This window comes from Hyperolius riggenbachi, chromosome 4 (assembly GCF_040937935.1).
Source record: "Hyperolius riggenbachi isolate aHypRig1 chromosome 4, aHypRig1.pri, whole genome shotgun sequence".
Taxonomy (NCBI): domain Eukaryota; kingdom Metazoa; phylum Chordata; class Amphibia; order Anura; family Hyperoliidae; genus Hyperolius; species Hyperolius riggenbachi.
In genome coordinates, this window is record NC_090649.1 from 478,361,081 (window position 1) to 478,373,432 (window position 12,352).

General features: G+C 43.8%; 1 protein-coding gene across 1 annotated transcript in view; it reads right to left on the reverse strand.

Moving 5' to 3' along the window:
* Positions 1 to 12,352, reverse strand: part of LOC137504866 (spermatogenesis-associated protein 7 homolog) — a 220,918-nt gene that overhangs the window by 186,705 nt on the left and 21,861 nt on the right. The window contains exon 2 of the mRNA XM_068233460.1: positions 8,929 to 9,003. Within this exon, the coding sequence (XP_068089561.1) occupies positions 8,929 to 9,003 (75 nt within the window). The remainder of the gene's footprint in view (positions 1 to 8,928; positions 9,004 to 12,352) is intronic.

Consider the following 12,352-nt stretch of genomic DNA (forward strand, 5'->3'; position numbering starts at 1 on the left):
CCGCATTCCGATGCGGAAAAGCAATTTCCGATCGGAATTTCGGAAATTGCATTTCCGCGGAATCCGAATGAGCTAGTCATCAGGGCCGGATTTGTACTTTCCAGTGCCCTAGGCCTGCTGTCACCAACCGCCTCCACACCACCATCAAAAAACATTCTGTCCAACACTCTGACTAGGGATCACTGGTTTGAATGGGCTCATTTCATTTGTGTTGCTCTGCCCCCCAGTCAACAAATAATTCCTGTAATTTGCGCTCCTGCCCGAATGTGCACAGCAGCCGATAGTGTTCTGGGCATGCATACTTGAGAAATGACGCTGATATATGACCGGTACTTGTCAAGAATGCATAACACTGTACCGGCCATGGGCAGAAGCGAGAAATTACAGGGAGCGCGAGTGGCCAGAGCATGCGCTGCTTCTTTGTCCTCTGTGCGACTGGCTGCAGTCGGAGCCACAAACAGGTGGCAGGGCAGTGCAATGGAGAGAAGCCCATCCAAAACAGAGAACAGGTAAGTAGCAAACATCCTATTAAGACCCACTTTGGATGTTCTGTAATTAGAGTGGACCTAAACTCAGAACTTCCTCTCTGCTCTAAAAGATATGCAACAACATAACCTTTAAAGAAAAACATATCTTTGTTACAACTGATACAAATCCTGCAATTAATCTGCAGTGTGTCTACTTCCTGCTTTCATGGAAGCAGACATATTGTTAACATCCTGTGCTTTCAAATGAGCTTAGATGTTGTGGCAGTCAGGTGACACAGGGTAGAGATGAAATTAAAACTTGTGATTAGACACAGAGGAGGGGGAATTAGACAGGCTCTCTAAATACATACATGGTACATTTCTATGTTTTCCTTCTGTCCTGTGCAAGAGTTCAGCTCCACTTGAAAGCATCTGAATGACATTTATTTATATTTGCTGAAAAATCTATGCATCTCTTTTGAATGCTGAATGTACATATGGTGGTGTGCTCTAACATACGGACAGTATACAGGAACAAAGTCTGAAGAAGGCTTATTAGCAGAAAGCTTACTCTTTTTCTTTTAAACCAATAAATGGTATCATCCTGATCCTCAAAACTCTCTGCTTTCGCTGATGGTTAAGAGGGTACAATGCTCTACTGCTACAGGAAAGGAGAAGGATGCCAAACCAAACACACTAGCATAGACTTGCCAAAGGTCTCCTACTGAATAGGTGCTGGCTTACTGAACAGGCAGAGCCAAGATCCAAACCCTGGTCTCCTGTGTCAGAGGCAGAGCCCTTAACCATTACACCATCCAGCTACACCTCTGGCCATGCACAGTAAGTACTCATCTATTGCTGGTGCCTACGCAGTTTGTGCTGTGGACATCAGCGACCGAGATCCTGCCAGCCTCCTCCCAGCGGATCACAGACAGCTGTTTCGTGTTACATTAACGCTTCATCCGGTAAAAAAAAAAAAAAGGTTTTATTTGAGGGGTCAGCGGAAGAAGAAATTAGAAAGATGGAAAAGACCTGGAATGAGATCCATAGCTGGCACTGCCATTAAGGCACAGAAGGCAATTGCCTCAGGGCACGACCACCCTGTGCTGCCGGGCCCCGCAGGTGGTCTCCCCGGACTTCTCCCGAGTCCTTGGGGCAGAGATGGATTAAGGGGGCCCTAGCAAGGTAGTAGATTTGGGGCCCCTTGTGGTCCTTTTGGTAAGCGGAAGTGGAAAGAGATCAAAGAAGGGTGGCAGGAGGGCCCCTTAAAACCCACTAGGCCCCCCTAAGCACCTGCCTAGGTTGCCTGGTGGATGATCCTGCTCTGCGCTGGGGCCCGTGCACTGGGAGTAAAAGGGACAGATGAAGATTTGTTGTTTTCACTGTAGAAGATTTACCTGCATGTATCAAAAAAGGGCGCCTGGAAAAAAGGGCGCGGGGTATAGGCGAAATTTTAAGTTTTAATGCAAAACCATATTTTTCGTTTAAGTGCTAAGTTTCATTTAGTGCTAAATAGGTTAAATAAACTGAAATGAAATGGCAAAATACAGTCTAAAACAACAAACGAATTATGAAATGTCAATTGTCAAATAGCGTCTATAACAAAAACGATATTTACACTTGTATTAAGCATAGCAATGCAATGGTAGATTTTACAGATATTTTACTGCAATTATACCTAACTGTAGGCTCACACAGATCTCTCCCTATCCCTAACCCCTAGACCCCTCTCTTTGTTTAAATATACATAATTTAATAAATTGTACATATTACATATATTGTGCTGTAACTATACCTAACCTTACTCTCACACAGAGCCCTCCCTGTAACTATCCCTAACCCCTAGACCCCCCGTGGTGATGCCTAACCCTAACCACCCCCCTGGTGGTGTACTATATTGTACTGTAACTATACCTAACACTACTCTCACACAGAACCCTCCCTGTACCTATCCCTAACCCCTAGACCCCCCCTGGTGGTGCCTAACCCTAACCACCCCCCTGGTGGTGCCTAAACCTAAGACCCCCCCTGGTGTTGCCTAACCCTAAGACCCCCCTGGTGGTGCCTAACCCTAAGACCCCCCTGGTGGTGGCTAACCCTGAGACCCCCCTGGTGGTGCCTAACCCTAAGACCCCCCTAGTGGTGCCTAAACCTAACCACCCTCTGGTGGTGCCTAACCCTAAGACCCCTCTGGTGGTGCCTAAACCTAACCACCCTCTGGTGGTGCCTAAACCTAACCACCCTCTGGTGGTGCCTAAACCTAAGCACCCCCCTAGTGGTGCCTAACCCTGAATCTCCCCTGGTGATGCCTAACTCTAACCATATACACCTGGTGGTGTATATTGCACTGTAACTATACCTAACCCTCCCTGTACCTAACCCCTAGACCCCCCTGGTGGTGCCTAACCCTAACCACCCCCTGGTGGTGCCTAACCCTAACCACCCCCTGGTTGCGTATATTATACTGTAACTATACCTAACCCTCCCTGTACCTATCCCTAACCCCTAGACCCCCCTGGTAATGCCTAAACCTAACCATACCCACCGCACAAACACCCTAAACACATCTAAACAATAATATATTTAATCCTTAAAATACTTCATTACAAATAACATAAATAAAATAATTTATATATTTGTAATAGAATAAATAGCCTTAAAATCACGTATACATTAATATTATAAATAGAGAAAAGTATATATAAATATATACATTACAATAGATAGCCTTAATGTACGCATTAGAAATCTTAAAATAACAGTAATATTAAAAGCGATATTTTAGTAACTATAATCAACGCATTATAAGTGTAAAAACAAAGTTAATACCAAAAGCGATGTATTTCTAATACAATAAGGTTGAAAACGGTATTTAAGCATTATACATATGAAAACGAATTTTTAAATGATCAAAGAAGTATAAACGAAAATTTAGTTGTAAAAAATAAGTAAAAACTGCTATAAGCGAAATTTAAAAACGCAAAAAATAAGTATAACACCAAGTCAAAACTAACTTTATTTGTTATAAACCTTATTCTGTAAACAAAAACTTTTGTTACCATGATCCCTGCAACCGCTATTTCTCGGGCGCCCTTTTTTCCTGTAGGGCGCTCAATAGCCGATATTTTGCATTGCAGTCTATGGCGGCGGCCTTTTTGTCCACTATCCCTGTGCGCCCTTTTTTACTAGCACCGATTTACCTACTTCCTGCTAGGACTTCCTGTGAAGTAAAGTTCTCCGAACGTGGACATAGGCTACATTAAAACCATAAACGGTGTCCCAAGCCCTTTCAATACAATCCAGAACTAATAAAACCTTGTGTCGGAGTCGCTCTTTATCTTACATCTCCTATACGCTGCCCATGCTAAGAAAGAATTCTGCTACAGACATAATCTATTTATTTCTGCTTGAAGCTATTTTACAAAAAAAAAAAAAAAAAAAAAACACATACTGCGAGATTATTTATACTCCGAGCCGCACGGTGCATTATTTTATAATGATAGATCTGGGCTGTGTGTGTAACCTGTCAGAAATCATTTTACACCGCTTCAAAGTGAAGCCGGAACCTCGCGTCACGTCAGGGGAAACGAGCCCACGGCGGGAGGAGGAACGTGGCCACGCTGCATTACAGGCAGTTTCACTTCTCGTTTTTTTATCCACTCGTACTGCGCCGCTGGAGTCATCTGTAATTTGTGAACAAAAATCTTGCCAGAGTTTTCAGAAGCTGAAAAGACTTTTGTATAAAAATCTGGGGCCAGGCCTGATAAGAGGGTCAGGATGGGAGCTGGGCCGGAATTTTTGGAAAGGTCACAAAGGCCCTGGCCTTGGGCGGCTGCAGCCCAATGAACAGGCACCTGAACATGAAAGAAGGGATGATACATTTGAAAGAGGAGGCTGAAAATGGGGAAGAACTCATTAAAAAGAGAAACTGATGCCCAAGGGAGCTGTTCATGAAAGAGCTGGGCTACAGCACATGGATGATACACATGGAAGAGGGGGCTGCACATGGAATGGGAGGGGCTGCTGTACATGTATGATACACATGGAAGAGGGGGCTGCACATGGAATGGGAGGGGCTGCTGTACATGTATGATACACATGGAAGAGGGGGCTGCACATGGAATGGGAGGGGCTGCAGTACATGGATATCACGCATGGAAGAGGGGCGTAATGGAAAAATCGGTTTCGCAAAAAAAATTGAAATTTTGCATAATTTCATCCTTACACGAATTGTCATAATTACTATTGTTTTCATGACAACATTTTCGGAATTACGAGTATTTTTCAGGATGAATATTTGGGTAAAACACGAAATTACAATTTTACAACACAAAACAGGTTCTCACTTTTCAGCACTACAAAACAAAATGGCCTTGATTAACTGAGTGGATGTCTGCTATTCCAGTAGCACACAGTGAAGTATATGGAGAAGTTTAGAGCAGTTATCGGGATATTGGGATATTGGCCACTGGCCAGCTGCTTTTTTTTTTTCACTTGCTAGAGATATCTGAAGGATAAACCTGGACTAGTTGCGGATGGCCACAAAGCTGGGACCTCATGTAATTTTGCAGTGGCTGGATAGTGTAATGGTTAAGGGCTCTGTCTCTGACACAGGAGACCAGGGTTTGAATCTCGGCTCTGCCTGTTCAGTAAGCCTGCACCTATTCAGCAGGAGACCTTAGGCAAGTCTCCCTAACACTGCTACTGCCTATAGAGCGCGTCCTAGTGGCTGCAGCTCTGGTGCTTTGAGTCCGTGAGGAGAAAAGCGCTATATAAGTGTTTGTCTTTTGCAGGCTGTGAGCTATGTGGTTCTAACATGGATGGTTCTCCACTGTCACCAGCTGAAGAAACATACTGGAGATAAGTTGACTGCAGGCCCCAACTTTGCCGCTGAAGAAGATAGAAGACTATATAAGAATCAAAAACTTTCCCAAAAAGGCTATTGATGGAAACATCCTGAACTCACTGTTGGCTTAGGTTTGCACAGTGGCATCTGAACAAACGACAGGACTTTTGGAGCAATATCCTTTGGAGATGTTGTAGTGTTGCAACAACTGTTGGTAATGCACAGTGATACTGTTGTAGGTAACACAAACATCTTATAGCAACTGTGAAGCATGGTGGTAAAGGGGTGGCGATTTAGGCTTCTTCTGCAACCACCCTGGACCTGGGTACCTTGTAGTCATTAAGTCGACCCTGAACGTGTTTGTACACCAAAGTATTCTAAAGACAAATGTGAGTCCATCTGTGGGACAACAAAAACTTGGCCTAATTGGGTCACACAACTGGCCAAACACTCCAGCAATCTTACAACAGAATGGCATGAACTGGTCGCATCAGGAAACCATTTTGCTCAATGAATATTGAAATTGACTAATTTTAGCCACTACTGGTGGTAATAGTAATGTATTTATTGAGATCACATCTAACATTGCAGCAATCAGAATTACATTTTTCTATTAAAAGACAACTTTTTTTCTTCAAATGGTGTCATTAGGGAACCTCTTCCTGCAAAGGTAATTAGAATTTCTTAGCAGAAGTCCAGAGAAGTGCCCCAACACCCCTGCTGTGCCACTGGCCATAAATCGTCACTCCACTGTGACCAGGTATCATAAAAACAGGGTCTCTTGAAGAATGCTGTTAGCTATATCCTCACTCCGACCCAGTGCACACCAAAAAACCTCTAGCAGATCCTCAAAACGCTAGAGGTTTTCGAAGCAGATTTCAGAGCGATTCTAGGCATGTTTTCTAAACATGCCTAGCACTTTTTTGGCGCGTTTTTGTGTAGTAGATTACAAATATTGTTACAGTAAAGCTGTTACTGAACAGCTACTGTAACAAAAACGCCTGGAAAACAGCTTTTATCTAGCGTTTCCACTTTCCTATACTTTAACATTGAGCCAGAAACGCCTCAGAAATCAAAAAAATGCTGCAGCCCCCGAGTTTGCGTTTGAGGGAAAAATGAGCCGCTCTGGTGTGCACCATCCCATTCACTTTCAATAGCCAAGCGGTTTTCCCCCTGCAAGTGTTTTAAAAAATGCTTCAGAACCGCTCTGGTGTGCACCAGCCCTTCCAGAGGAAGCTCTGGCTTCACAGACCCTTTATCTGATCTAGGTTCCCTCAGCTGAAAGATCAAAGGAGGCCATCTCCCAGCTGGCTAAGTTCAAAGAGCAGATGGCCCAACCGTAACCCTTAAATGTCTATAATAATCCATAAACTGCTATATTTGTCATATTTCCTGTGTTGCAAAGCTGCCAGGCTCTTCCAACTCGCAGAGTGTGTCGGACCTTACCTGGCACTGGTACTGAGAAGATTCCAGAACAATCCGAGTTATGGACTGTAATTGAGACAGGTCCAAAGAACCCATTGATACTACAGAGGTCGTGTTTGGAATCATTGCTCTGGATAAATCCTGACTGACCTAAAAATGTTCTTAAATCTGCCCTGACCTGTACGGTTCTGGGAGATAGAGCCCATATATAGTTTAGATATGGTTTTCTGTCTCCATGAGAAGGAGGATGGCTCATCTCAGGTTCCAAGGGATGTGTGGTCCCCGCCCTCACTCCTCCTTACTGTGTCAGGAGTATAACCAGAGCAGAGGACCCAAGATCTATGTCCTCCACCTTGAACATCATCCGGATTACATATTGCCAGCTTGAGGACATGCTGACATCCCTCCTGTTTGGACTTTAATGCTGAGTCCCCTGATCCGGAAACAAAGGAACTTAACTTGCTTTTCCACAAAAGGACATATTTCATAGGAACCTTAAGTATTTGTTTATTTCTTTCCCTTTTATTTTTTATACTGGGTTACTTGTCTCTTTAATTGTTGATTTTAATGATTTTCTGTATATATTAATTATTTATATTGCATTTAATAATAAACAACTCCAAAGTCATTTATTGATTTCTCAGCATACCTACTACTCAGCCACACAGAACTTAAAGCGGAATATAACCCTGCATTTCAACTTTGCTCTAAAACATTATTTACAGCATATTATATGCAAAAAGCATTTTTTTTTTACTAGACCAGCATTAGAATAGTTAAACACAGAGGTTTAAAGTTCCATGGAGAGATATGCAGAAGTTCAGATTGTTACATTCTATTTAGTTATATGTATCTATTGAGAAATGTTACACACTCTTTGGCTGTCCTCCAACTCCTCAGTCAGAGAAAGTGAGTCACATTCAACACTTAGATACATTTATGTAAACAAAATGTATCTATGTCAGCTTCGGATGCGTCTGCAGAAATCTCCAGGAACTTTAAAGCTCTGTGTAACCCTTCCAATGCTGGTCTAGTAAAAAAAAAATGCTGGTTGCATATAATATACTGTAAATAATGTTTTAGAGCAAAGTTGAAATGCAGGGTTATATTCCGCTTTAATCCTAGTTTTCTGAAGAGTCGCTACCACTGTTCATATAGCCAGATAAAATAGAGTGTGTTTTAACCGTTTTTATCCGCAGGTCTTAGAATCAGTCAGAGTGGGCTTCTCTTTCCCATTTAAAAAGAGATGGTGGCTGCCTAGTATTTTTGTGTTTTATAGTTTGCACGCCTCCTTCTGGTCTGTCTTCTGCCAAAATTCCAACTGTTTCAGCTCATCGATTGCATCCACAGGTTGAACGGTCTGTGGGCTGAAATACATTGGAAGGCACAGAGTGGTCCGGCCACTAGGGGGCCTGTGATAGTCTGTGATAGTTCAGCGCTGCATAATTTATTGGCGCCTTATAAATACAATAAATAAATAACTGGAGGCTTTCGGGTGCTCCTAAGAGGACAGAACAGCAAACATGCTGATCACCATGGAAGACCTTGCATGCGTCTGATGTGTGTACGTAGCTTAAGATGATATTCAATAATTGGTTGTGAGGCATTGAACATGACAAACATGCTGTGTATGCCTTTCTGTAACCTGGGGGTAGGAGCACACTAGGCAGAAACGCTAGCGTTAATGCGTTTAATGTTAGCCAATGAGCCGCATGAAAAACGGCATGTGTTTGTGTTTTTCAATACGCGGTCTTAAAAATGCTGGTCTTGTTGCATATTTTTCCAAAACGCACATAAGTCAATGGTGACGCAGAGGTTTTGCATTTTTTTATGCGTTTTCCAAAAATCCCCAAAAAACTAGTTTGATATATGTATTTCCGCTTCCTGTTGACTTCCTAGTGATTTGCATAACCCCCCCCCCCCAAAAAAAAACGCATACAAAATGCATATGCAATCTATATATGTGTACTGCGCGCATGCAAAACGCAACAACACATGAAAAATGCATGTGTGAAACAAAAACGCAGAATACAAATGCACAGAAAACGCACTTAAAAAACGCACAAATGCATATGCAGCAAAATGTGACCTTTCCCGCACTGCCTAGTAGTGTGTTCCTACCCTCAATGTTACTTCCAAAGAATATTGATACAATGAAATAATCATCTGTTTGCAGTTAGAAGTACTTACGAGTACTTTTGATACTCCGATGCCCCTTGAACGGACCGACCATGGAATGTTTAGGAATCAACACAACCGGATCCACTAGAGAAACAAGAAAATAGAAATATATTATGTGCCACAAATTAACTATCCATATATTATTTTTCACTTTAAAGGATACCCGAAGTGACGTGTGACATGATGAGATAGACATGTGTATGTACAGTGCCTAGCACACAAATAACTATGCTGTGTTCCTTTTCTTCTTTCTCTGCCTGAAAGAGTTAAATATCAGGTATGTAAGTGGCTGACTCAGTCCTGACTCAGACAGGAAGTGACTACAGTGTGACCCTCACTGATAAGAAATTCCAACTATAAAACACTTTCCTAGCACAAAATGGCTTCTGAGAGCAGGAAAGAGGTAAAAATGGTCAATTGTTCATAGATTTTAGCTCTGGCACACTTCAATGAATGCGTCATTGAGCAAAAACAAGAAAGCACTAAAAACTTAAAAAGTAGATTTAAACATAAAATAACACTGGAATATCTTAAAAACTATTTTTAGGAGAAGGAAGATAGATACAATTGTCTTATTTGTTTATTTTCGCTTCGGGTGTCCTTTAAGTGCTAGTATAGGATAAGGTGGATAGGGATAGTCAATGAGATGCAAATAATTTTGAATTGATGCAGGATAATGCCAATTTTTGTATGCAAATTTATGCAGCTTGAAAATGGACTAATCGAATTTTACCTCTGCACTCTGCAGGATCTGATTGGTTCATTTTCCAGCTGCATAGATTTGCATACACAATTTGCATAATGCTACATCACATTGAAATTATTTGCATCTCATTGACCATAGAGGTGACCCTGTCCTCACCACAGATCAGAACATTAAACCTCTCACTGATACATTAAAGGAGTTATCAGGGAGAGATGAATAAAACAAGTGCTACTTACCGGGGGCTTCCTCCAGCCTCAAGCACCCAGCATGTCCCTCACTGCAGCTTCGCTGTCAGCCATTCGCCGCTGCTGCCTCTCGGTCCCCGCCCCGGCGATGACGTCAGGCCGACCTCCAGGTGTCAATCACCGCCACGTGGGCCAGAGCAAACTGCGCAGTCCGGTAAGTAGCACTTATTTTGTTAATTTCTCCCTGATAACTCCTTTAAAGGGGCACTACAGCGAAAAACTGTAAAATGTAAAATATGTGCAAGCATTTACAAATAAGAAGTACATTTTTTCCAGAGTAAAATGAACCATAAATTACTTTTCTCTTATGTTGCTGTCACTTACAGTAGGTAGTAGAAATCTGACAGAAGTGACAGGTTTTGGACTAGTCCATCTCTTTATAGGGGATTCTCAGGGATATATTTATTTTAAAAGCACTTAGTGAATGGCAGTTGCTCCGTCCAACTGCCAAAAAACTGTGTAGGGAGCAGGGAAGCTGGCCAGCATCATTGTTTAAATCCTTTTTAGGGAATATCTTTATGAAGATTAACCATCTTAGCGGTATGGACGAGCTCAGCTCGTCCATCACCGCCGGAGGTCGCCGCTCAGGCCCTGCTGGGCCGATTTTGTTGAAATAAAAAGCAGCACACGCAGCCGGCACTTTGCCAGCCGCGTGTGCTGCCTGATCGCCGCCGCTCTGCGGCGATCCGCCGCTAGCAGCGACGAAAGAGGGTCCCCCCAGCCGCCTGAGCCCTGCGCAGCCGGAACAAAAAGTTCCGGCCAGCGCTAAGGGCTGGATCGGAGGCGGCTGACGTCAGGACGTCGGCTGACGTCCATGACGTCACTCCGCTCGTCGCCATGGCGACGAAGTAAGCAAAACACGGAAGGCCGCTCATTGCGGCCTTCCGTGTTACTTCTGGCCGCCGGATGCGATCAGAAGAACGCCTCCGGAGCGCCCTCTAGTGGGCTTTCATGCAGCCAACTTTCAGTTGGCTGCATGAAATAGTCTTTTTTTTATTTAAAAAAAACCCTCCCGCAGCCGCCCTGGCGATCTTAATAGAACGCCAGGTTGGTTAAAAGCCTTGCTGAGAATCCCCTATGAAGAGATGGACTATTCCAAAATCTGTCACTTCGGTCAGATTTCTACTACCTACTGTAAGTGACAGCAACATAGGAGAAAAGTAATTTATGTCTCGTTTTACACCGGAAAATATGTACTTCTTATTTGTATATGTTTGCACATATTTTACATTTTACAGTTATTCGCTGTGGTGCCCCTTTAAGGCCTTGTTCACATCATAAATCGCCAGCGCTATCGCAAGTGCTGAGCAATTTATCGAGAGTTTTTTTCAGCGCTTTTCCCTGCGCTTTTCCAGAGCGATTCATTTTTTTTACTTCCTAACGTCAGTCAGAAAGTGAACTCCTTCACCCGGAAATTAATAAATACATTTATTAATGAAAGTCCTGGGGAAATCGCTATACAAAGCACTTTTTCAAATGCTTTGCGATATACCTTCCATTGAGCCAAAACACTCAGAAAATGGTACAGGCAGCGCTTTGGGGAGCGAATCAAAATAGAACCGCTCATATGTAAACACTCGCATAGGGAATCATTAAACAAGCGCTTTTAGGGCGATTTTGAAAAAACATGAAAGCGCCCTTAGTGTGAACAAACCCTAAGGGGCTATTATAGCAAGATTTTTTTAAAATGTAAAATAAAGGTGTACACATAATTACCATAAGTACATTTCTCCAAGAGTAAAATACACTATTAACCACCCTGGCGTTCTGATTAAATCGCCAGGGTGGCTGCGGGAGGGTTTTTTTTAAATAAAAAAAAAACTATTTCATGCAGCCAACTGAAAGTTGGCTGCATGAAAGCCCACTAGAGGGAGCTCCGGAGGCGATCTTCCGATCGCCTCCGGCGCCCATAATAAACAAGGAAGGCCGCAATGAGCGGCCTTCCTTGTTTTGCTTATATCGTCGCCATAGCGACGAGCGGAGTGACGTCATCGACGTCAGCCGACGTCCTGACGTCAGCCGCCTCCGATCCAGCCCTTAGCGCTGGCCGGAACTTTTTGTTCCGGCTGCGCAGGGCTCAGGCGGCTAGGGGGGCCCTCTTTCGCCGCTGCTCGCGGCGAATCGCCGCAGAGCGGCGGCGATCAGGCAGCACACGCGGCTGGCAAAGTGCCGGCTGCGTGTGCTGCTTTTTATTTCATCAAAATCGGCCCAGCAGGGCCTGAGCGGCAGCCGCTGGCGGTGTTGGACGAGCTGAGCTCGTCCAGACCGCTCAGCTGGTTAACCACTTTACCCCCACGCGTACGGATTTCTCCGCCCCTTTTTTCCCTCCTAAAAAACCAGGGACGGAGAAATCCGTACCTTCCGCGCTACCGCCGCTGTCCGCGCTCCCGCCGCTCGTGCGCGCGCACCCGCCGCTCGTGCACGCCGCCGCCCGCTCGCCAGGAGATCAATGAACGGGAAAATCCATTCCCGTTCGTTGATC